The sequence below is a fragment of the Drosophila kikkawai genome, chromosome 2L (assembly GCF_030179895.1).
Source record: "Drosophila kikkawai strain 14028-0561.14 chromosome 2L, DkikHiC1v2, whole genome shotgun sequence".
Lineage (NCBI taxonomy): Eukaryota > Metazoa > Arthropoda > Insecta > Diptera > Drosophilidae > Drosophila > Drosophila kikkawai.
The window spans coordinates 25,211,507-25,237,657 of record NC_091728.1 but is presented as its reverse complement, the minus strand read 5'-3'; the positions used below and the strand labels follow the sequence as shown (position 1 = coordinate 25,237,657).

At 46.3% G+C, this 26,151-nt stretch overlaps 2 protein-coding genes across 2 annotated transcripts in view; one reads left to right on the top strand and one right to left on the bottom strand.

Moving 5' to 3' along the window:
* tei (teiresias) overlaps positions 1 to 26,151 on the bottom strand; it is a 135,084-nt gene that overhangs the window by 42,143 nt on the left and 66,790 nt on the right. Inside the window, exon 3 of the mRNA XM_041775826.2 lies at positions 620 to 1,419. Coding sequence (XP_041631760.1) covers positions 620 to 1,419 — 800 coding nt within the window. The remainder of the gene's footprint in view (positions 1 to 619; positions 1,420 to 26,151) is intronic.
* On the top strand, positions 14,912 to 16,683 carry LOC108080852 (parafibromin). The gene is made up of 2 exons (XM_017175754.3): positions 14,912 to 15,857; positions 15,911 to 16,683. The coding sequence occupies exons 1-2, from the start codon at positions 15,039 to 15,041 to the stop codon at positions 16,250 to 16,252; spliced, it is 1,161 nt and encodes a 386-aa protein (XP_017031243.1). The 5' UTR covers positions 14,912 to 15,038; the 3' UTR covers positions 16,253 to 16,683.

Sequence of the window (26,151 nt, the reverse complement as noted above, 5' to 3'; positions counted from 1 at the left end):
GGGCTCACAGCCGTTAGCGTTAGCAATTACAACTCAATAACTTTCGGCTCGGCTGGCGGGGGAAGAAGTTGCAGCTCATGTTAGCTGCCGGCTGCTGTTTTCTGTTTTTTGTTTCCCGCTTTGTTGCTAACAATTTCCATCAGCGGGAGCAGACTGGTGGGCGTTCTGGCATAGCAAAAAGTTGTAATTAGAAGCCCTCGTCGCTGCTGCATAATGAGGCAATCGAGCAAGAAGCGCGACCCTCGAAAGATGAGCTCTGCCAGCACTTGCGACATCAGAAACTATCAAATAATAACGATTATCCTATTTGCATAATGCGGCAGTTAAGCGACAAAGGACCAGACACCGAGACAGACACAGACTCCGAGACAGACCCGGACCCGCAGCAAAAGCCCTGCCACTCGAGACGTCTCGGCCGGAATAAAAATAAAGCCAGGAGCAGTCAGGCAGTCAGACAGACAGACAGATAGACAAAGAATAAAGATAGAGAGAATGGCGGAGGGGAAGTGGAGTGGGCAGGGGACTGCAAAAGGCCAAGAATGCAATTAAAGTCAGCACAAGTTGGCAGATCCTGACAGCTCGAGAGGGCTCTTCTCGGGGCGGCTTGGAACTAACTCACCTGGCCGTTCTTGTACCACATGCTGGTGGCAATGTCCAGGTCCACCTCGCACATCAGCTTGATCTCGGAGTGCTGCTCGGCATAGACCACGGACATCTCCTCGGCCTCGTAGGGATTCGGCGGCACTGGCCGTAGGGGCAGCACCCGCGGCTCCAGCGGACCCTCGTCCTCGTCGTCCTCCGCCTCTTCGCGACTCTTCCGCGCGAAGAGATCCCGAGTGCTTGTGCCGCTGTCGAACTCCTCCACATCGTCGATGATGATGACCGGCTCCTTGGGCTTCGGTTGCAGGTCCTCGGGTGCCAAGTGGAGCGTCGAGCGCGGCCGCTTCACCTTGGTTTCGTTAAAGTAAGAACTCCTCCTGGTGGCCAGGGAACTTGAGCTGGTGGCCTGCACGGTGGTGGCCACGGCTGTGGTGGTGGTGCTCGTTGAGCTGGAGCTTAAGCTGGAACTGGAGCTGGGTGGTGTGTATATCGCATCCAGGTCCTCCTCCTCGGTTTCGCGGCGCTGACGCCGCTTGGCCTCCCTGTGCAGCACTGCCCGATGGGCCTGGTGATGGGGCTTCAGCTGGCCGCGCCACTTGGCCCACTTGGCCTTGGCCTTCTGGCAGTTCTTCGAGCATTTTCCCGGCTTAGCACTACTGCCGCGGTGGTCAACTGCCGCGTCTGCCTCGGACTCGGCTGATATGCTTAGCCAGCTGTTCCTGCTCGTGCTGCTGCTGGTGATGGCTTCTCGGCGCTCGGCGGGCTTCGTCCTCTGCAGTGACTTGGCGTTGATGTTCTGCGGCTGTGTGTAGGTGGTACCTGTAATTGAGAAGGAGAAAACCGATTAGGAAAGGCGAGAAATGATTTAAAATCATTTAAAAATGTGTCTAAAAGTCAGGCTTCTATTTAAACCAAATATGGCTTTGCCCTGTAGGATTTCTCATGTTGAATTCGCAAGGAGCAAACGAGAAATATTCATATTAACAATGTATCTGCAAACACTCTGTTTGATCTTTGGCGCACTTATTTGCACTTTGCCAGTTGCAACCCAGATAGACTTAGGATAGAGGGAAAAATGGCTCCAGGACAGGAAGCGTGCTGGGATGGGAGTATCAATTACATTGCCTTGTGTGGCATTCCCCAGGACTCATGCATTTATTTACGAAATTTCGTAAGTTGCCCCAGCAGCCAGCCAGCGGCATCGATTGAGAAGCCGAGAAGGAGTCGAACGGTGAAGGAGTGTCCTTTCGACATGTTTTCCCTATGCATGCAAATCCCGGCCTAATCTGCTGCACATTCAAAGCTATTTTCATGCCTAGGCCCTGTGCTCCTCTCTGTGTTCGTGTGTTGCTCTTTGACAACTCTGCTTATTGTCTGCCTCAGATTCAGAATTTCCAACACCCCCGGTCCACCCTTTCTCTGTTCCCGGTTCCCTGTTCCCCGGCACTGTTGTTGTTTTCCTGCTGGCACTCCTGTTGTTGTTGATAAATTTACACAAGTGTATGACAAGCTTTCAAATGGTAATTAATATTCATCTGAGACGAGTGCCGAGGGAGGGGCGTGGGAGTTGTCGGAGCCGGAGCGGGGAAATCCCCTATCTGAAAAGACAACTACAGGCTGCCCTTCCCCAGTTTTCTATGATCCGAAAGTCAACTGTAGCCGGCAGCAATGCATATCCACGGGGAGAAAATCCTACACTTAATGGAGATCACGGAAATATAAGGGAATGAAAATAATTTGTATAGAAAGGAAAACTGGATAAGTTTGTAGGGAACTAGTGTCTCACCCTAGTCTCTTAAGTTTGGAGCTATCAAAATTAAACTTGGCCGATAGTCTGACTTATTTGCAGTAAAAATTCATCAACTGCTTTCAAAAGGTATGATTAAGCTTTTATTATAATAAAGTCAGAGCACAGATCAACGCATCGAATTTTGTATATAAAATTGATGGTTTTAATCCTGGAATATATTGAAATATTAACGACTTTAGGGAAATCATTTGCTTTCTAGCTTTTAGAGGACTCCAAGCAGTACTAAAATATTTTTGAACCCTCCCGAAGCTAGCTTCCTAGCTTGTTAGGCATGATTTCTCTCGGTGCAGGAGCCAATGTCTGTGGTTAGCTGACAAAAGCAGATCCAGACCCGGGAATAGTCTCGCAGCCCTTTCTTCGCACTCCTTAGCCCTGGGGCTTTAGCCTTCATCCTTTGCCTTCTCCTTGCTTCTTGCCCCACTCTCTGTTCTCCTTTCTCCATTCTTGTACACCCCTTTCTCATTGTCTGGCTGGCGCTATTGTCTTCCAGCCCTTTTCTCGTTTTCGGGGCGTTACTCATCTCTCCCCGCTGTCTGTCTGTCTGCTGGCTTTGTGTTTGCAGCTAAATTAAAGTTGTCATTTTTCAAGTGAACGCACAAAAGTATGCAATGCGCCTAATAAATTTCTGCCTGGCATATCCTGTTATTCGGGCGAGGCTCCTCCGCCGCTAGGCTCGACTTGCATAGGCATAACTAAGGGAGGTGCTACGGGGTTAGTTATGGAGTAGTCGTAACTCCCTGCAACACACACAGACATGCTGTACACACACACACACACTCCACACACTCTCTATGAGATGCGCTAAAATGTTTTCACAACAGCTTAAAAGTCGGCTACACTTTTTGCCAGAGTGTGTGTGTTCGCTCGGTGTTTGTTTGCATGCGCTGCTGTATTTGTTGTTTGTGCTGTAACTTAAGTTGTAAATGAAGATTGCGTCGGAAATTGCACAGTCTTCACTGCCACGCCCCCTCTGGTCCTTCGCCCCCCGAGATGTGCGTGCAAATTTAATGAAGCTGCCACACACACACACCGACAACCACCCACTTCGGCACTCACACTCTGGCAAACACTCGAGCATGCTCGAGCTTCAAGCTCTTCTGCGGCATACGCTGCGCCGCATAAATTTCTGGGCGGGAGCAGGAGCCCGGAGTGGAGTGGGCTGTTTGACAGTTGATAAAACACTGCTGCTTCTTGACAACAATCAAACGTGTTTTCCACACTCTGCTCATTAGCCCTCGAAGGGCTTCAGTGCCTTAAAGTTTCTTGATTTGGAATTGGAATTTGTATTGCTATAATAACCCCTGGATAATATAAAAATATATATCAAAAGAGGGAACAATAACGGCCTCCCTGACCCGGTCCAGACATAAAACATCAGATGTGACTTGACCAACATTTCAATTTATGTTAACATAACAATACCTTCTACACCTCCCTAACACAACTCGGACATATTATAAACTTGATTTTATTTTGGATTAGTTTGAGATTTTTAAAAGTAAAGCAAACAGTACGCCAATCTTAATGAAGACTTAGTTTATTTTTTTTAAACAGAGCATACTTTTAGACACATTTTTAAATGTTTTAAAATCACATGTACTTATACATGAAATAACCACTTATTCCTATAATTTTTACTACAAATATGTATTTTAATTTCTGTAATTTTTTAGAAACAAACCAAATAAGTACCCCCCATTTCAAGCCCACAAATTGATTGCCTTGCTTGAGGCGCTGTCATCCGCTTAATTGGATCGTTTTTCGAACGTTTTGCGGAATAATATTAAAACCAATATTATTCCGCAAAGCGTTCGATTCGCCCACATAAATCAGGCTGTTTTACGCAATTATTGCAAATAATTTTTTACACGAAAATCGCTCAGCTTTCCAGGCATGACAATTATGGCATTCGATGCGACGGGGCGAGCTTATCAATATGCAAAAAAGCCGTGTCCCTTTTATGGACTGGCAAACCGATGCCCGCCTAAGGGCGGATCGGACAATCAAGCTCTGACATAATTACATGCTCGTACATTCGACTATAGGCGTACATATGTCCCTATATGTCAGCCCGATTACGGGGGCGGTGGCGTGTGAGAGGGGCCACTGTCACATTTAACTGGCAAAAATTTCATCGATTTTTTTCCACGCATTTTTTCGCGTTTGTCCCCGGCCAACATGCAAATGACATCGAGTTGAATTTCATTTTGTGCCACTACGGCTTTCCTTTATTGCATTAATTCAACATTCATTTAATGCACTCGACTCGGCGTGTTTGTGTTGTCTTTAATAATATTATTCTGTGTAAGTAGCTATCGGAATGCTGAGGGATTGCAACGGAAGGAGCGGTTTACTCTATGCAATCATAAGTTGTACGTTACAAGCAGGCAGCATTGTCCTTAGCTTAGTCCTTTTCTAATTAACTCCTGCCCCCATTTCGTCTGCCTATTTGCAAATCCGAGTGTTTACTTTGGCCTTTGACTCCTGCACTTGGAATAATAATACAGGGAAAAGGACTATATTTAATAAAAGAGAAATATATCTGGACTTTGATTGCGATTTCTTGAGAAGAGTAAAGCTGCAAGCATTTGATTATTATTTAATTTTGCTTATACTTTCATCCCTTCCCGTGGCAGGCACCACATTTTCTCTCTCTGCACGGGCTCCCCACCCATCTGGCTCAGAAACTCGTGCTGAATCACGGACCAAACATTAAACAATAACTCGCAAAGGCAGTCAATACCCTCGGCTCAACTTAACTCGACTCGGTTCGGTTGCATTTCCACCCCTGCCGCCACTCTTGCATTTCCCATTTCCCGCTGCCCTGCCCTGTCAACAGAGCCCCCTCGTTATGCAAAACATTCTGCCGAGTGGCGGCGTGCGTGTGTGCGTGCGAGTGCGAGCCCTGCACTGAGCGTTGATTAGGTTAATGTCCTTAAGGCATAAGAACAGCTGGCAGTCCTCGTCTCCATGACCAGCTCTGCTCCGCTCTCGCTCCCCGCCACCAAGCCGGTCCTGAGCAGCTTATGGTTCGCCCGCTCTCCGGCTCCGCAGGACATGTGAGACGGTTGTGGGTGCAGCGAGCACCTGGGCCAAAAATGGAGAGGCAACAGCAGCTACTGCATGCACCCGCTTGCCTTGTGCATTGTGTTTAAGTTCCACAACGTCGACAACTTTGCCAACCGCCACTTAATGCAAGCGCTGAGCTCGGCGCGTCCTGGAGGGGGGGTCCTGAGCCGGGGCGGAGCGTGCTCCGGTGCGGGGGCGTGGCACGACTGCACTTTGCCTGGTGTGCGGTGGCGGCTTTTGTGGCAAGCCAGCAAACAGCAGAGGCAAAGGCAGCGGCAGGAGGAGGAACAGGGGGACCCCCTCATTACTGCCATTGGCAACTAAAAGGCTTTTAATCGCTCCCGAACACTCTCTCGCTCACCCTCTCCCCCTTTCCCGTAAAATTATTGTGAGAATCTAGATATAAGCTCGAGTTATTCCTTGCGAAGGTTGTCGAGAATTAATTGACATGTTGCCACATATTGCCAGCTTCAGTGAATTTGATAGGGTGCAGGATATAAATTGCTGACGTTATGGACTAATTAGTATCCTGCCGCCAACTGAGGCATATCCCCATATAATTTTCACCCATGTTACTAAAGTCCTTGGGCTCTGCTCTAATTTAGCCTTGATAATGAGACCTTCTACTAGGTAGAAGACTATGCCTTTAAGTTCGTTGAAACATCTGGGCTTACTTTGATTGGGGCCTACTTTAAGCCAAGGTTCATGATGAAACTCCTTGAAACCTACGTGATGCTTTTTCAGCCTCTCTTTGGCTAAGTGGTCGAGCGAGTTGATGCGCGCTGCATTGTTTTTTTATGATTATGCTTGTGACCTTCCGAGGCCACTCGCCCTAATGTTCGTGGCTAATGCCCGGCCCACATGTACATAGTTCCATCTCTGGAGCCCCTGGAGTAACCGCATTCCTTGGAAGTGCCACATCATTGCACAGGCCGCATGTTGCTTCACTACACACACACAAGGCACACAAACAACGACAGAATGCGAGGACAATGTCGGCGACATTTACACAGTGTCAACTATAAGAGCGGGACGCAGGACGCAGGCAGAGGTAGAGGCCAGGTGCAATTGGTATCCTTGGGCCAGGTGCGTTGCCTGCTCACTCCCTGCGCTGTCTCTGCTTTGCAATTGTGTCAAATTAATTGTCAACTGTTGTCGCTCCGCTCCACTTCACTCCACTCTCTTTCTGGCACACACACACACAGTGTGTGCCGCCTGTGTGTGCTTTGTGTGGCTGTCTCTGTCGTCTGTTTGATAAATTGCATTTAATGGCTGCCGCCAATTAAGAGCAATTTTTGCTGCCGTTGCTGCTCGGCATTTTTGTTTTTGCCAGTTGCCAGTGTGTCCCCTTTTATTTAGCCCCTGTTTCTGCCTCTGCTCGGGCAGTTGCTTTCAATTTGGCCCGGCTGCAGTTTTAAAGTGACATCACAGCCACAGGAGCCGGAGCAGCTCCAGCTCCAGCTCCGGGCCTAATAGAAATTGATAGCTGCCTCTGGGCACAGCTGACCACGTTCTCCGGCCATATTTCTCACTTCAGCACGCGCGGCGGTACAAAAATTAGATAAAACATTACGGGACTACGTATATTACGTATATTAAATGCAAGAAACTCGCTGCCCGGGTCATTTGGCATCTATAAAAAAAGGAAAGAAAAGGCTGAGGCCCCTATCTGCCGTTTCCCCTCGGTCTTTGCCGTTTGCTCCTATTTCTGCCATCACGACTTCTTCTTCGGTATTATTTATGTCGCCGGGTGACTCTGCCAAAAAGGTCGCCACTTTGTCCCATCAGCCTCTGCATTGTCGTTGGCAGGGGTATTTATGTTTTGTTATCGGGTTTGTCAAAAAACGAGTGATGCCCAAAGGGTATGTTGAATGGGATATGAGAGGTGGAAGATCTTTAATTAATATATAAACCTTAATTTTTAATGATATGAAGTATACGTCTATTGAAAATTAAAGGATTTCTTTCTACTTTAAATTATTAGTGCTCCTTAGAATCAAGTCTTTAAATAGATCAAAAAGCTTAAATATATACTCTAGTGACTCTTTCAGTCGAAGGACAAAAAACTCCCCAAGTGACAGGGTATCTCGAATTGGACCCATCGGAGATGTTCGTCTTGCGCCATTCTCTGCTGATGCTGATGCTGCTGGTCATTAGGCGTAGCGTACTTAGCGGCTACGTGCTGTGACCATCGCCAACCGCAAATTAAGTATACGCCGCGTTGCGCCACCGACTCGCCAGTTGCCAGTCGGGAAGTATGCTGCAGTTTCGCTTGGCCCGAACAAACAAATGCTGAGACAACAAACAAGAGCCGAGCAATAGGTCGATGGAAGAGGGGAGAGCGGAGACCAAAGAGCGCTGGACAAAAGGGGCAGCGGTTCCAGAGCAGAGCAGAAGAGCAGTCAAAATGCCAGCTATGTCCTGACGGCTCTTCTATGCGCTAGCAAGGAGCTCCGTTTTGTTTGCGCGTCCTTTTGCCTGTTTGTTTGTTCACTTTTGGTCCGCTTCCTCCTCGCTGGCTCCTTCTTCCCCGCGGAGCCTGAATTAAGCGCCAAAAAATGTGCCCGGCACGTAAATAACTCCACACAGTCGCGTTTGGGGCGCTTGGGGAACGGGGAGCACAGAGCGAGGTGGCACGTGACCAAATTTCGATGGCAACTTTGTTTGGGGATGCGCTCCCGACTTTATCATGTTTTCATTTCGCGGCGTTGGCTTTTTAATTTGTGCACATTTACGGAGGAGTGGCATTTCCTATATAATTTTTTGCTTGCCGATGTGAGAGGACTCTTTTTTAGTGTTTTTCGTTATTTGCCCCTCGCTGCAGTAGCAAATTAATGCAAATAAAACGAAGAACCGTGCAATAAAATGTTGCCTGTCCTGTTGTTGTTTTTGTTGCTGCTGCAGAAGTCTGCAGCATAATTTATTTACTTGCGCTTTGACTTTGCCGCTTTCGGTTGTGCAGCAGACTATTTTTTGCCATGTTTTTGCGGGGCATTGGGAAATGCGCAATTAAAATGATAATTTTCCACAGTGGCACCACCACCACCGTAGTCCTCGGTTTCGGCTGCAACTGCATTTCGCACGTACAGTGAATTATAACCTGCCGCATAAAAGTAAGCTATAATTTAGCGCTTAAATGATGCGTGCTCTAGCCTTCCTGGCCATTTTCCTGGGCCATAGTTCCACTCCCCCTCCCAGCTCAGCTCTCCTCCCCCTAACCGGACTGACTTTATTGCATTCCTCGCACTCGACCATTTTTTATGTGCTTTAATTAATTCGCCTGACCACTGGCCCAAAAAGGGGAGGAGTGGGCGGAGAGCTAAGCAGGAAAACACAAAAAGGCAAATCTTATTAACTTTGGCAGACCGCCCTCTCCTTTCCCCTTCTCTTTCCCCTTCGAATGGCTCACAAATCCAATAAGACAGCAGAGGAGCTCACAAAAAATTCGCATTCAATAAAAATCAATAATCGGAGAGAGGAGGGGAAAGGAGGAGAGCCTGATGAAGAAATAGCCGTAATGCTTTGCTTATTACCTTCCAATTCATTAAATCTGCCGTCAAGCCGACCAACCAACCACCTTTTTCCCTCCTCTTAGCCCGGATTTCAGCCAAGTGGTCAGCCCTTTTCACTTTCGCATTGACGTGGAAGCGACCCAAGCTTGGGAGATTTTTCCCAGTATTTTTTCTCCGTGGGATTGGATCTGGGCTGTATGTGAGTTTTGATTGTCTCTTCGGTTCAGTGCATTTCTTTTTTTGGCTCGAGAAATTCGAAAGTTGCCTACGGAATGTGATGGATGAGGGTGACGCATTTTGGGTAACAATGGAACTTGGCTAAGATATGCTTAATGATAGTGATACTAGGTTAAGGCAAAGATATTTTGTCACTTATTTACACTACAAAAAAATCACATTTATTACTTATTAGATCGTTTATAGAACGAAGCAAATGATGATGTCCCACATAATTATATCATTTTTACGGTGTGAACTTGCCATCAGCTTCTATTTTATTTCCATGGGCATCGTTCCAGCTCCCATTTAAATCAATAAATCACTCGAGCCCCCAGTTATTCGTTGGCCTAAGCAAAAGCATCATCCATTTGCACACACACACATGCTGGGAACTAAAACTAAGGCATCGAGACAACAAAGCCCGAGAGCGACCCATCCGATTCCGATTCCTGCTGCCGGCTCGGCACATTCAATCATTTTTACACCCTCCAGAACTGGGTCCTATCAGGCGTAAATAATCAGAAACGCTGGCTAAATAATAAATACATGTGTGCGAGTGGACTGTCTGCCGCTTCCTTGGGCCCCTCGGTCAGTCCTCCGCTGACCAATCAACTGGCATTAATGGCCAGTCCCAGCGAGGCACTTAGACTCACTTCGAGAGGCATGAAAAATGATGCAGCCACCCGCCGTCCGTTCACCTTGCTCAAGCAACATGAAAATAAATATTAAATAATCATTTATTTTCACACAAAAATACAACAAAAAAGTGTGTGCTTTTTTTTTCCTTTTATTGTTTGCTTTTATGTTTGTTTGCCTTCACTTGGACACCCGCCGCACCACGGTGCGTATGCGCGTTATGCCATGAGAGGCTGGAAACGCCTTCTTAACGGCTCAGTGCATTGCATTTGCTTTGGGTGCGAGTGTATGTGTGTCTGTGCCCCGAGGAAACAGGTCAGCCTACGGCAGGTTTTACGGCCATATTAAGTGTGTTTTTTTGCCTTGACAAATGTACTATTTCTATATACTTTCAAATTAAAGGTATTTTCCCAAAAATGTATATTTTTTTCTGACTTTTATAGCAACATTATTGTCTATTGTCTATTGATTGATTTACAAGAACAATAATTGCTAGCCAAGGAATGACATTTTATTAACAAGTTTTACATTCAATTTAAGTGATTTTATAACGAGTGAATTCATTCACTTTCGTTGCATTTGAAAACAAAAGCAATAATTTCCCACTTGCTACATTCCTCGTGCCAGGCAAAGCCGCAAAATGTGGAAAATTGTGCTAAATGTTATGCGAAAATGCACAAAATGCCACGGCAGGGCAGGGCAGGGCAAGGTGAGGCTGAGCTCTGGAAAGCAGGTGCTCGACAAAATAAATTTTAATAAACAGTACGCATACGTCAAACGGCTACGCATACACGTCTCTTCGCCACACACACTTGTGCACGTAATTGGCGTCAAAACAATTAGTAGCATTTTACAGTTTACAGCTCAAAGTTTACAGTTGCTGCACACCCTGCCCACTGAGCCACCCCCCCGAAATATATTTCGCACAAAACTGCACACAAAACTATGCAGCGGCGGCAAATGCTGAAACAAAAGCTGACGAGCTGACTAAGTGGCAAATGTGATGAGCTCTCGGCAAGAGCGGCGGCAGAGACAGTCAGGGACGTAGACAGGTGCAGCGGCAGGTGCAAAGGTGAGCAGCTAAACAGGCGAGTCGGTGAGGGCAACAGTTGGCAGGTGAGCTGCGTAAGCCCGGGAAGCGAATGCCAAAAGCGTTGAAGCTTCTGACACACTTTCGCAATGGAAATGCATTTGACGAAGAGAATAGGCCACCCACTTGGCTGTAATAAATTACGGTAATTCAGAAAACTCTTAGCAAGGCCGGAAGAAGAGACAGGCACAGGGTGTTTGGAAATAAAATACATAAACATTGTGTGAGCCAAGTAGGTGCAACTCCCAAATTTAGTCTTTATAAAGATTTATTGAATAATTTTATTTTACTCTTCAAGGTTTTCCATATTTAAGCCACCTTAAACAGTAACTGTCACCCTGTATCTCCCAAGTGTAAGAGTCAGGTATTAGCATACGCTGAGCAAAGAAAGCTAAAGCCTCGCCAGAGAAATGAGTCAAAGGAAGCTGGCAATATGTGTGTCGCAATTTCCGTTTGAAGTGCACTTCCTGGCAGCTCGCAAATGTCATGCAAAATTCCTGCTGCAATTGCACCTGCTCGTCAAGGTTGCTTCGCTGATTGCCCTGCATAAGTTCTCTCTCCCAGCTTTCCCACTTTTTCCACTGGCTTAATGGAAAAGTCGTGTGCGCTCCGTCAGAGGGAAATATGGGTAGAGCATGTGTGGCCCACTTGGAGCGACAGCGTCGGTTGATTTAAGCAGCGACATTTCAGCGCTTTAACCGTTCGATATCAATATTCCCCATAACCCATTATAAACAAACTGTCGAGCTTCCGCTTAATTTCATGTGCTGACGTCCTCTCTCGGATTCAATTTTGCGAGAAAGTTGCAACAGCTGCTTGCAGTTGAAGGAAATCAAATTGAATAAAAAGTTTCTTTCTGGCCAAGTGGCCCCCGGCTGCGGCGGCGGCGGAAGTGCCAGGAGTAGGACCACATGGCGAATGCTTGATATTTCGCAAAGGATGCTCCCCCCACAGCTCACAGGCAGTGCCACCGCCGAGATGACAGGCAGCAACTGGCCACTTCAAGTGCAACTGTTGCACATCAAACAGACATCAAAGTGTGCAAACATGATGGAGAGACAGCCAAGTGGACACGCCGGGAACGCGAAGAGGACCAGCTAGATACAGATTGCAACTGCTATTGCGACTGCAGTTGTCGAGACTTTTTCCCAGAGAGCTCTGCTGAAAAGGTTAGCGGACTCCCAAGCTGGGAGTGTGTGTGTGCTTGAGCACTCTACACAAGCTCATCAGTCGTCATGGCAATCATGCACACAGAATATTGGAGAGAGGAGTACATCCGGGGCAGCCTGGCTGTGGCACTCGAAGATGCCTCCAATCTCACCGAGATTCCATCAACTTGAAGCGTGCAACTCGATCGGAACTCGGTCTCCTCTGTCGAGGTGACAAAAGCCAGAAAGTGGGTCGTTGAAATTGATCGGAGAGCTTGACCTGGCGCCCCTTCGGGCCTTATTTGCTCGGTTAACAAGCGAATTTCCATTCCATGGCTTCATTGCCTTCATGGCCCCTCCAGCCGAAGCCAATCTCGTTTCCATTATGCCGCCCTCTTCCTTGCACCATGAATCTGCTCCGAAAGCGAAAACATAATGAAAATAATTTGCCAAGAAAAGTAATAAAGTGGCAGCCTTGAAGGCCGCAAAGTACACACGTGCAGAGGGAGAAAAATAATGGAGGAAATCAAAAATCCCAGCAATAAATAAAATCTTAATTAAAGGACAGTGTGTGTTGCTACAGAATTCAGTGTTTTCAATGACTACATTTGCTTCTTAATTTCTTTCACTTTTAACTCCCGAATTTTCCCAGTGTCCTGTATGCATGTCTGGGTGTCTGGGTGTGTGCCCTGCATGTATTCGTGTCTCAATGGCGCTTTATTGTGATGTCGTTGGTCCTTCGCTCGCCTCGTATTTGTTTAGCCCGGCATTTTATTTTTACTGTTTATAAGCTGACAAAATTGTTTTTCTCCTTTCTGCTCCGGCCTGCCGCCCATTAAATGATCCGACCCGGCTCCTCCGTGGAGGGTCGTCGTGAGCCGTAAATGGGCCAATGCTGCGGCTACGTAATAAAACGAGAGCGAACCACAAGCAATAATTGGCCAAGGTCCGTTTGGGGGATTTTTGATGGCCTTGTCTTGTCACTGAGGCGAAATTAGTTCCCAGCTGCGTGGTATGATGGCCGAGGGCGCCTCCCCTTTGCCATCTTCCGTTTCCCGGCTTCCTGATGCGATTCCATGCAGCTGAGTGCAGAGATGATTCCATTTCCCCGCGGCCAGAACGGCTATGCGTGGCCGCATTCTTCTCTGATTAAATTTGGAGTTATGCACTCGGCCGTGGTGCTCGCTTCGCTGGCTCTGACTGGCCAAAAGGAATCGAGAATGGGAATCTAAATGCGGCAAAAAGGCATTCCATATCTATGTCAGTAAGCCATTGTTTTCAATTTCGATGTTAGCCATTGTTCTGCCACGGTTTTCTAGTTTCCTGAAGCCGGCTTTCGTGTTCATGGTTCTTAAATTGGTTAAGCCTTAAAGCCCTATTTTAAGGAAAAATTGCTCTCTGGTCACCATCACATTCATCCTGCTGGCCATCATGCCATAAACTTAATTATGGCAGAGCCAAATGAGCAATCAGATGACACTTGCCAGCCCGCCCGCTTAATTAACATGCCAAAATGCCGTAGACGTAAGGTGAAACTCCGGTTCATCGCGATTTTTATGCCTCACTCTTAACGTGGCAAGACAAAAAGTGAATCAAAAAAATAAGTGCCGGGCCTGGCTAGAGCTCCGCCAGTTGGCAATACAATTTGCCGTGACAAATGCGGCCATAAACAAAAATGGCGTCAACGATGCCGCGCCACAGACGCCGCTCTGCCATTTTCTAGTGCATGCGACGACAAAATGGCTGCCACAAGAGTCTGGATGAAAATTTCATTTCCCAGGCTGCGATGGCGGCGGCGGCGACCTTTTACGGTATTTATCACACGCGAAAACCCGTCTGCCAACTCGCTTTTCCCCGCTTTTACCCGCCCGTTTTCGTTTTCGGTAATGAAATTTCGCTTTAGCAATTACGGGCATCCCCGGGCCATGGCCGCGATAACTGGGGAATCGAGGGTAGCCGGGCTAAGCCGGCTAATAGCTTTTGAGGCTGGCTGGATGACTGGCTGACTGGCTGGCTGGCTGGCTGGGTGACTGACTCAATGGATGCATAAATTATGATGGGAGCGAGTGCACCCTCGCGCAGAAATCAATTCCAGGCTTTGGGCCAACAAAACAAAGCGTGTGGCAGCAGCATAATAACGGAGAAAAATGCAAGGAGAGCCGGAGAAAACAAAAACACAATTTATAAAAATATTTTCATGCCTTGCAGCTAAAATGTTATTAAAGTCAATAACATAAAGCCGGGACAATTCCTTCTGCCAGGCTCTCTCCCGGGGTGAGGGCGAAACTTTGTCAAATAAAAATAGCTTACAAATAAAAACAACTCGAGGCGGAAAAATAAAAATCATCAGCGAGGGGGGGATGCTGAGGGAAGGAGGGCGAGGCCAACAACTGACCAAGGCAATGTAATAAAAATAAATAATGGCTTTGACAAAAAATAAACGATGGCTGCGAAAAAGTTTGAATATTTATGAGTTTTTTATGTGCCAACAAAGGAGGTGAGCCAAGAAAAAGTCCGGCATTCGGTAGGGAAACGGAAAGAGGAGAAAGAGAGAGTTATGGAGTGAAAGTGGGAACTCCTCTGCGTTTCCCGATTAATTATGCCGCAGTCATCGATAACAGAGTGATTTCATTAAAGCAGTGAGCGAGTCAAAAAAAGGGCTCAATTGTTTATTTGAAAGGAATTGGAATGGAAAATAAACAATTTTAATTGGAAATAATATACCGAAAGTCAATTCAAACTAAAGCCCCATTCACACCAGTGCGTTATAGCGATAATTTTAATTTCGATAGGTAGCTCAGTTCGGTGTAAATATGCTATAAACCATCAGAAATCGATAAATTTACATTCTAGACTGACTTTTGGCACCAAGAAAAAAGTCATTTGGAAGCCAATTCCGGTCCGAATCAGTTTCATTTTGCAACAATCTTTCTAAGGAATATAAATTCTCGAAAATGGAATCTCTTGCTCAGACCATGTCCGTCGAGGCCATTGCCGCGATCAAGGCCAAGCGCCTGGCCATGAAACGCCACGACAAGGATGCCGCCGCAAACGCCAAGCGGCTGCAGCGGGAGAAGCAACGCCAGGTGGACGAGCACCAGGTGAATGTGTGCAAGCGAGCAATGGAGCGCGAGCGGCAGCACCGCCCCTTCGAGGACAAGCTTCTGGGCGAGAAGGAGCTGCCGGGCGTACTCCGTACGCTGGCGCTCGTCTACGACGTCCATACGCGTCGCCTCCTGTCCAAGAATTATGCCGGACCTGCCGAAGCCTCGGATCCGGAAGAATTACCAGAGGTCCCAGTGGTGCCACCACAACGAAATCCACCGGCCAATGATTTCTCGTCGAGATATAATCGCTATGACCAGGAGAAGTTCCTCAAGGGAAAGGAAGCCTTTGGCATCAATCCGCTGGGTACTAATCTAACGAAGAAGAAATTCGCTAAGGAACTAGGGAAGGTGTCTAGCAAGATCGGCAAGGAGACAAGCAAGGCGATCGCCAAGGGGACCGACAAAGAGATCGCCAAAGGGACCAGCCAGGAGGCTACCGCAAATGTGCCTTCATCCAGCCACCGGCACAGCACTGGCGAGAAGGCCAGACGCCGCTCGACGAATGATCATCGACCCATCATCGTGGTGCCGGCGGCCCTGACCAGCCTAATCACCCTGCACAATGTCAAGCAGCTGCTGCAGGAGATGCGCTTCGTGTCGGTGGACCAGGTCCGCAAGTTGGGTTTTCAGTCCGCCGAAGAGGTCGTCTTGGAACGCCATGTCCAGGTAACCGTTACGGATCCTTATACATTTAATATTAAAAGCCATGCCTTTTTTAGGGCCAACTCGTGCGCTACAGGGTGATCGACAACGTGAAGCGACTGAAGGCTGAGGAGTGGCAGCGGGTGGCTGCCGTCTTCGCCTTGGGACCCCAGTGGCAGTTCAAGGGCTGGCCGCACAGCGGCGATCCGGCTCCGATTTTCCATGAGGTGTGCGCCTTCCACTTGCACTTCAAGGACACGGCGCCGAGCAAGGAGCTGAGCAACCTGCCGGTGCACATGCTTGCCCTGCCGCAGCACGAACGGCACTTGGACTGCGGCATCCTGAAGGAGTTCTGGAAGAAGCTGGACCACCACATCGCCGTGCGGGCCAAGCAGTTTGCGTTTATGAAGCAGAAGTAGGGCCTTTTCCGCACATAGAGATAGAGATAAGCGGGAAAATCAATAAATGAAATTGAATAAGCCAGAACAAAGGACGAAGGACAAAGACACACGGCTCGGCGCAGCACGGCACACATGGGGCGGTCCTTCGATAATAAAAAGTGAACGGGCGCATCAGAAAAATATATCACGTATGTATAAAAATCATATAAAAACGCTGCGAAAACTGCAAACTTGGCAAGAAAATTAAGAGCACAAACAAGTCGGAAAATGGGGGAAAAGGAGGCGACTTGGCACGCGTGAGACAAAAGCTAAATGACACACAAAGGAGCAGTTGTGTGTGTGTGTGTCTGTGGGTGTACTTATGTAAGTCACTGTGCGTCCCACAAAACGTAAAACTGTCAACGATGTTCAGAGTGATGAGGCAACTGAAAATGGGGTGGCAATAAAGGCAGCTGCTGTTGGGGACTCGCTAAGGAGAGCGGTGAGCGCAATAAAAATCACTGGGAAAATGGCAATTTTTATATATACACACATACTCGTATTTAAATAAAATGCGTGCCAAGGCTCCGAGTCAGTGAGCATGTGTGGGTGTGGGCTTAAGAGGCAGGATATGAAGCAATTGGCAGGCGATAAAGGCTGTCAAAAGGAAATGCACTAAGCGCTTTAACAGTGGACCGAAAAGGAGGGAAGTCGTGAAAATGAATCGAAAGTCTCTAATAATGCTAAGAAAAAGCTGTAAACTCTTCAAAGACTATAATGTTGTAAGATACGTAGCGCCATTTGATTTTTCATGCTCAAATTTGTATTGTAGCCTCTAAAATTTTGTTAAGAGCCAAAGAGAGCGCTCCGGACCCAATTGCTTTCTCAAGCATTCTAGATCTGTCTGTCTGCAAACGTCTATTTTTCAACAGAAGATAAATTATTCAATTGTTAGCGCCTAATGCATCTTATAACATTATAAGCTCCTGCTTACAGCATTCCATTCCTTAAGCTAAATAAAAGCTAAAAAGTAAACTAATTCCTATACAATATAGAACTAAAATATCGTAACTATAATCTTAATCCCTATTTTTTAGTCGTCCTTTCAGCCCACTGTCAGCCATTCACTGGGTAAGTAGCCTCGAATGCCAATCTCTCCTTGGGATAATTTGCCAACTTACGCAACTCGCTGAAGACAACGGTAGGTCGCCCTCCGCCAGTCACCAGCCAGTCCACCCATTGTGGGCGTGTCAAATCGAGTTTCGTTGCCAATATTCAATTTTATAAATTGAAGCAAAGTAAAAGCAGAAAAAAAGTGTAGATAGAAATTGAATTCCGGCTAGCAGCAGAGCGAATGATATAAAATTTACACACATCCTGGCAGTCGAAGGGGAAAGTGAGTTTTCCACATAAGCTTGACACAAGGTTGACTCAAGCGATAACAGTTTGGATTACATCAGTGGCGGTGGGACGAGATTGGAGCGCCGCAATTAAGGATATCCTTTAAGTTGTGTCAGCGAACCTCCCTTTATTTATCGTTCGCAAAGTGGGAGTTGAACTAATGCAAGAACAATAAATTCACAAAACGGTTGGCCATAAATTTACGAAATTTACATTTCCCGAACGGGAGACTGGAGACCGGGGACCACGCAAAATCTGTCGCCACAGAACTGGATTCAATTGCAATTGCCATCGACAAAGCCAGCAGCGAGTCCTTTTCGCAATTTACCAACGCCAACGAATCGGACATAATTTAGCCCCAGTTGGCAGCCGAATGCTTTACATTTTGCATCCCAGCTTGATATAAATCCGCCGCCACTCTCCGACTTTATTTTCTGGGATTAAAGTGCACTCGCCCTCGTGCTCATCACATTTCTCGATGTTTTGGTAAACAAGCTTACCGGAAAAGCCAACTAATATTAATGAATTGACCTCTCCAGCTCAGTTTTCCGATCTGTGCACTGGCAAGACTTGAAAATTGAATCGATATCATCTGCTGGCATTACACTTGGCTTAAAACTGATTACACACTGACTTGAACAAGTTTATGCCCAAGTGCCCGGACACCTACACATGCGCCACGTGTCTACATATATATTTATATATATATAATATCGTTGTACAAAGTTTTTTACTTCACACCCAAGCGAAAGCTGAGCTGAGAAGCGAGGAGCACTTTGAGCCACCATAAATCCCTCGGTTGCTGTGAAAAGGAGCACTAAACTATGGCGAAAGTTTGCAGTTCAAATCAGTAAAAAGTCAACTTTAGCTTTAGCATCCGAGGAGGAGCTGCGCGTTAACAATACGGCAGCGAAGCCAAGTGGGAAAATCAACGAAAACAACGGGACGCAATCGTAGGGGAGTCGCACAGTCACACATGTCGGCAATGGCGATGACAGCGACACAGCAAGGACTAGGTCCGCCATCTTGTTTTGGCCGGGCTAGCCTTTGTATTGGCCATCGTCTGCCAATTGCCAGCCAGCGTTGAAAAGCGCCTTTGAATGCATTTGTTGTCCTAGTGCCGGAAGAGTGTTCCAAAGAGCAGTTGCTCCTGGTTCCAGTGCTTTTGAATGCTCTTTTATGATTTCGAATGAACTTGTGAGTTATTTAAATGATTTTATTTATGATTAAATTCCATGAATAGCATAGAAGAAATCCCATAAGCTTTGCCAAGTGGCATACGAAGCCTGCATGCACATGGTGGGGAAAATCTGTTGCTCCCTTGCAAACATTCATTCGCTGGGAATTCGATTTAAAAGGACGAGTCCAAAGGGGTTAAGCTGGGTGGTGTTCGGCGGTCAGCGATTGCCTTGGATCGCCCAACTTTTCAACTTGTGCCAATCAAACAAGTTCAATAACGGTAATTAACAGTCCAACGCAAAGGCAAACGCAATTGCAGTTGCAGTTGCAGTTCACATTCGTGCTGTGCCGTGCCGTGCCTGCAATTTGCGAAAAGTTCAAAGCTATTAGCATGTCGATGCTTCAACCTGAACCGATATGAATGTGAATGTGGATGTTTGGCTGCGACAGAAGTTTTCCCAACATCCAATGCTCCAACTCCCGGTTTTTCCAGCCTAATGATGGAGCTGCCCGCCATCAGTTAAAGGCTATTAGCCGGGGTCCTGCTACCAGTAGCAGGGAGGGCTAAAAGGCGACAGGCAGGCATTTCAGCCATTTAGGCCGGTCCTCCCGCATTGTCCAAGTGCTGGCCCACGCGGCCACTCGGCATGTCAGTTTTGATTGAAGCTGATGGACCCGCTGGCTCGCTAATCTGATTTAATTGTGAATGATGTAAAAGGCCACTCGTAGAGGAATGCGCATTTAATGGAGCGCTAATGGAGATGGAAGTTTCATGGAAAGTTGTCAGTAAATAACTGAATGTTAAAATTACTTCTTGAGTTCAATAATATGCTTTAACGTTGGTGTATTCCCTTAAACTGATGCTTTCACATTAGATGTTTTCCTTGGCCAGACGCCCTTTGACCTCCTCCATCTCATATGCACATAATGCAGTTACTCGTGCCTGCTGCCTCCTGCCCTCCTCCTGCATGTTTGGCCTAATAAACAGATAGTTCGCAATTGGCTGCTCCTCGCCCTTGCTCGCTGTTCTTGCCAATGCAGCAGCGGATCTATCAATTTGTAGCATTTTCAGGCTCACACACCCAGCCGGAGCCCAGACATTCGTCCGTATTCACTTACGAGCCCGACGTCCTGGAGGGGCATGGCTTCGGTTTCCTTTTTCTCTGCTCCCTTGCAGTAGCAGCCACTTTGGCCACAGAACTTGAACATGAGTGCAATCAAATGTATTACATTTTGTGCAACTTAAGCGCCGGCTGAAGTGCCGAAGACAGCTGGCGAGGAGGGAGGAAAGAGAGCTATAGCTCTATGTCGGGGGAGGGATATTTCCGCTCCTGGCTGCAATGATTTCCGGAAAAACCCGAGTCAAGGCTGAGTCTGGATGAGAAACTAAGCAGATGAGGTTGCGGGATGGGGGAGGAGGGTCTAAAGGAAGTTCAGCGCTCACAAGGACGCATACAGTGGCGCCGTAAAGTATGCAACATGCCCCGTAAAAATGGGCCAAACAAGGAAATTGCTAGAAATGCATTTTGTGGCTTATGAGCCGTGAAGGGGAAGCGAGGCGAGCGGAGAGCAGACAACCTCGAGCTGGGGAAATCAATCGAGTTTGTTCGACAAATATCCGCTCAAATGGAAATTGACAGGAAACCCGAGACTGAGATAGCCCCGTAAGCATGTAGAATGGAACGTGAATGCCCCAACAGCGGGGCAATTAAGTGTCATCGCTGTAAACGGTTTTTAACTATGACAAATTCAAATTCACAATGTTTGGCCAATTGGCCGTAATGCCCTGATTGATGACAAGCTCAAATGGGCAAAGAGGGATGACATGATATGATTATCCAACAATTTCCACTGCACAGCCAACTAATCAATGGAGAAGTCGGAAAGGCGACCTCTTTCTTTTCTGCATTTTCCACTGTCCTCGTCGGTGTCCTTGGCGTTTCTCAAACAAAGCAAAAAACTTGCTAAATTCTCCGCTCAAACAGTTCAAGCATAAAAAAAAATTTGCGAGAGAAAGACACAAACACAAGGAGGAGGAAAAGCCAGAAAAGCGGACAAAACTGGAAGATGGGCCCTGGCAGGGGGCAGTGCAAAGCAAAGAACTTTATACCTAAAAGGGATTTATTTGATGACTTGTCTAACTCGTGCCCTTCACTCTTCACACGACCCGGCCACGCCCTCACCTCCGTCTCCATTTCCGGCGCCCCTATTTTCGCATTTCCCCCGCCAGACAGACCCGTTCCCGGCATGACGTAGCACTTTTACAAATGAAGTTTTATAACTTTGCCTCCGTCTGATTTGTCAAAGAGAGAAAGAGACACGGCGCCCAAAAGTGAAATGCGACAAAATGGAATGAAATTAAATGCATTTTGAAAAATGATAAAGTTCGCCGGTTCAACAAGGAAAAGGTTTTCCCTTTGGTCTGCCATTCAAGCATCAAGCCGTCCTGTTTGGAGGCTTTAAGGACTTTCATTTACTTACAGATGTCAGGGTAACGGGGGGCTGAACTTACCTGAAATGAGAAAGAAAAAGAGTTATTTAGAGAGGCTACATTAAGAATTTAATTATATTTATTAGATACTTATTTACTTAAACAAAAGCATAATTTATAACCAGATTAGCTTAAGCGGCTTTAAGCCAGCTAATTCAAGCATAATGCGCTTTGTAGCCTATGAATATTGTTCAAAATAATTGTGTTAAGTAAACAAAAAACACTTATAATATTATCGACTAATTTATAAACATAGCACGGAATGTTGGCTTCATAAACAGCATTTTAATTACTTGCCACGCAATGAGCAGACATATTTTTTACTTTTTTGCCCCTCGCATTTCATTTGGTAAAGCAAACGGGGAGACGGATAATGATTAAAACTAACGCTGACATCGGTGTCCACAAGCTGTTGCAGCCGCAGAAAAATGGCAGTCCGGGAGGACAGACAGAAAGCGGAAAAAACTAATTTGACAAAAGTTTTGTCCAGTCGGAGTCAAGGATACCAACTGTCGAATCCTGCATGGGTGTGTGGTCCTTGTCTCCTGGTCAAAAATGCAGCAGCAGGAGCAGCAGCAGCAGCAGTACAAACATTTGCTCTTGCCCGCTGGCTTCGACTATTTCACAAAAGCGCATAATAATTTTCACAGGATATGAAAAAACTTTCAGTTGGCTCTTCCGCTCGCAGGACAACCTGCATGTGTGAGTGTCCTGCGGCATGCCATTTGAATGCCACACTTCCCCCGACCGCTCTGAACCCCGGAACCCGAGGACATCCCCTCCGTTGTCGCAGTAATTGGACAAGTCGCCGGCTAAAGTGGCGTCAGCAGCCAACTGGCCACCGCCAACAATGGCTGCAACAACAATGACACCACTTTTATTAACATTCACCAGCGTGTGTGCAGTGCTGAAATTTGCTAATTGCCACTGTTGCCTTGTCGCATTTTGTGGGACCTGCTGTCGCATTTGCCGGCAATTAATTGTTTTCCTCTATTTTGAAATTAAATCTGGAAAGCAGAGCTCTACTTGCAGGTAATTATATTTGAATTTTAATAAATATTTCATTCATTCGTCATTCCTTAGATGTTAAGATGATAAACTTTAGATATAAGTTTGAATTTATATTCTTTATAATCAGCTTGTCAAACCAGGTCAATCGGTGGCATTAAAACACCCATAAGCCATAGAGTATCGACTTTCTCACAATTTTTCTGCTAGATTGGCTCCATCAGTTGGCATTGCTTCTGCCACCGTCCGATAACTCCACGGCTTTATGTCATAAAGCATCTTTTTGGGGTATCTCACGTCCTCGCTCGTCCTGGGATATAACCTTATCCCTCTTTACTGTGGCGTAATGGCAGCCGACTCGCCCATGGAGAGTCCCGAGACACGTAGATGGAAGGCGAGTGCAGTCTCGGCCACCTGCCCCAACTGGGGGAAAAAGGAAAAGAGTTCCCTGGAATGGTTGAAGTGGGCGCATAACTCACGCTTTTCAGCACCAAAGTGCACTCAGCTCTGCCTCCTTCTTCTCCTTCTGCTCTCCTCGCTGGCCGTCTCTTCGTTAAGCCAATAATAAATTTCTGCAACAATTTTGTGCCAAAGCTGCAGTTTGTCAGCATTAGCTGGCTGAAGTTTCATCCCTCCGATCGATATCGGTCGGAGATTCACCCCCATAGAATGTCCCCCCACCCCTAATTTGGCCCCCAGGGCGAGGCATAAATGTATTTATAATTAACTGAAATTCAGCCTACTCAGGCTACAGGGTACACCATAAAAACAGGGATGCTATGGGAATGGCGAATAGCTGGAAGTTGGGAGATTACAACTCCGCTTACTGTTCCCCATTCTCGTCCTTGCGTGGCAGGACAAAAGTTTCTGGTAGTCAAATCTTGGCATGTTAAGTTGTAGCTAACTTTTTGTAAACTCTCGCAAATCTTTGACGGCAAAGACGGGACTCCCCCGGCGAGAGTGTGTGTTCGTGGAACTCTTTGTGCTTGTGTGTAGAGCATTTAATTAATGCAATCAGAACAAAACTCCAGACAAAAGACAACAGTTGTGATGAAACTAAAGGAGGTTGTATTAAATATTAAGACGAAGACAGAGGCAGCAATACAATTCTTAAAAAAATGTATTAAATTAAGTGTTTTGTAGGAAATATATAGTACCATGTCGTCATCTATTGAAACTCTCGCTGGGTTCAAGGACTCCCCCTTCATAATCAAAGTCGTATATGTACTCGCAGGTCATTAGGTACACACACGCCCTGTTGGCCCTGACGCAAGTCAAATACAATTGCGACATGGCCCGTCCGCACCGAATTATCATAATACTCCAACTCTCATGGCTGGGCGCGACATCCAGTGACTCGGCCTCATCTACATGTAATCGCACATGAACACACATAATATTTACTGCTCTAATTAATAGTCACGTACACCGCCGGAGCAGGGGAGCCGAGCCCATTGGATCCTTGCGAGTGGATTTAATGAGCCCGAAGATGGGACTTTATGAGAACAAATGCCGCTCGTTTGCCCAATGAAGTGGGGCCTCATCTCAAGGCTTAAGCTTTGATTTAATTTGATTTGCAAGTTCTAATCTGATTTTTACGATCAGGATCAGAGTGGAGGTCTGGAATGGGGATCTGGAATGGCTTTGTCAGACAGTCAGGCGGTTTTATTTGATTGTGTTATCTCTGCCAGCCGCCGAAAACCAAGGGAAAACAATGAAAAACAGCCACAGCCCCGTCCCAGTCCCAGTCCACAAATCCAGGCGTGGCATTTGGAAATTCCTGTCTGGACGGGATTTCCTACCAGGCCAACGCAGCGCATAAATGCAGCCCACTGGCGGCCATCCGCCCGATTATGCATGTCCCCTGTTTCATATTGATGATGTGCCCGGCGCACAGTCCAGAAAATAAACCCAAAAATAGTTTCAGTCCGGCCAACTGAGCTGCATAGTTTTGCTTTTGGCTTTGGTTACGGGTTCAGATTTTTGGTTTCGAGCCTCAGTTTATTTCGCCAGCAATTTTTTCTTGCCAGGAAGTGGATAGTGAGTAGCAGGGGGAATGGGCAAAGGGCTACCATTTTGCCAATTGGCTGCACCCGTTTCCAGGATCTAGGATTGTGTGTGCGTGTGTGTGCGGAGGAAATCCTGGCCTGCCTCGGACTGAGCCGCCAGCGATTGCCATTTCGGTTCTAATCAATTTTTTTGATTGCCAAATGCAAAGTTGGCTGGCGGAGGCTCTGGCCCTCCGAACGACTTACGCAGCTCCACTGGCCGAGGAAAAATCCGGGAAAAACAAGCCTGCCACAACAAGCAGATAGGCTTGGCGGTATGGAAATGAAATTGAATCGGAATCGTAGTCGGAATCTGAGTGATATCCACCGGGCCAGATGCTGTGGCGTCTCCCGACCACTGGGAACAAATCTCAGCAATAATTTGTTATTTGCGTTTAATACGTTTATTCGACCCCGGGCTATTTAAATGCACTTTGATTTAATTAACATCCATGTTTGCCCCTCTTTGATCCGATTCAATTCATGTTTTTGCCCATTGTTTGTTTACTCTCTTAATTTGCAACAAATTTTTGCTAATTTTCTTTGTTTGCTTTGCTGGAACTTCCCTCCCTGCCTCCGCCGGTCCAGTGTTTTCTTCTCTTCGCTTTTTATGTGTGTTTAATTGCAACTCATTAAGCATATTAATTAAATCGCCACATTTATGCAATAAAGCTGCGGTTATTCAGCGGCAGAAGGAGAAAATAAGAGAGTGAAAAAAACGCAGCCATATATTTCAATTTTGCTGCGAAAAATATTCCACACACAGACATAAACAATAGCAGCAAATTAACATGAACGAATGGAACTTGAAAAAAAAGGAGAATAAATATATTTGCATATTGCTAAACAATAAAAAAAGAATAACAAAAAGAAAGTAAGTCGACGGACAGATACCTCGTTTGATTAATAATTTATCCTTTGTTCGTTCTTTCTAAATTCAATTTTAAATATATTTAAAGAACCTGAACCCAACTCATTTTTATATATTTATTTTATCTTTAATAATATATTTTTACAAATACTTTTCACAGGGAAATCAAACATTTAACTGGCAGCCAAACTATCACGTACGCTCAACAAAATGGATTTTCATAATGGGATTTACTTTTGATGCCGACTGCGGAATGGGGCTTATTTATAATACCTCTGGGTTGATTTACATTAAGTAATGCGCCAAAAATTACTGGCTTGTTTAAAAAAACACGACCACAATTAAATAAAACGAAAAGTAAGGGAATAAGCTGCAGTCAAAATTAAATTAATATCCAGGAACGGAATTTAATTAGTTTGCACAGTGCATAATGAGGATTTATTGTAACATATATGCACATATTTTGGCATTTCCAGAGCTTATATATCGATGATATCGATGGGTAACTGCATCTATATGGGAAATGGGACACTTTTTTGGGAGTTCTCCACGCTTGCCACACTTGCAATTAGAAAACTGTCAAAGCCAACAAATGAACTCAACCCTGGACGCCTTGTCATGCAAATTGCTGTCAGCCAGTGACATTGAAAAGTTGAAAGGAAACGCGGGGAAATCGGACAGGAGCGAAATGTGCGAAATTACCTTCATTAGCGCAGCTCCGGAGGGGAAGGGCTTGCCACGTGTTGCTCACGTAATGCACGGGGATGGTCAGGTGAGGGTTGGTGTGTGTCCTTTGCAGGAGATGTGTACATACAAAGGATTAGTTCCGGGGAAAGGGACTTTGGCGCCTGCCATCGAGCATAAAATTAAGTTGCACAAGCAGCAGCCCGGGCATTTAATATGAGGATTTTCCGGACTTAACGACCAGCGGCCACAGGTC

What these genes read in the sequence shown, in the direction of transcription:
- LOC108080852 (XM_017175754.3), top strand. Translation starts at nt 15,039, where the DNA reads ATGGAATCTCTTGCTCAGACCATGTCCGTCGAGGCCATTGCCGCGATC. An exon ending in TCTTGGAACGCCATGTCCAG is followed by an intron (nt 15,858 to 15,910) that starts GTAACCGTTACG and finishes TGCCTTTTTTAG; the next exon opens with GGCCAACTCGTGCGCTACAG.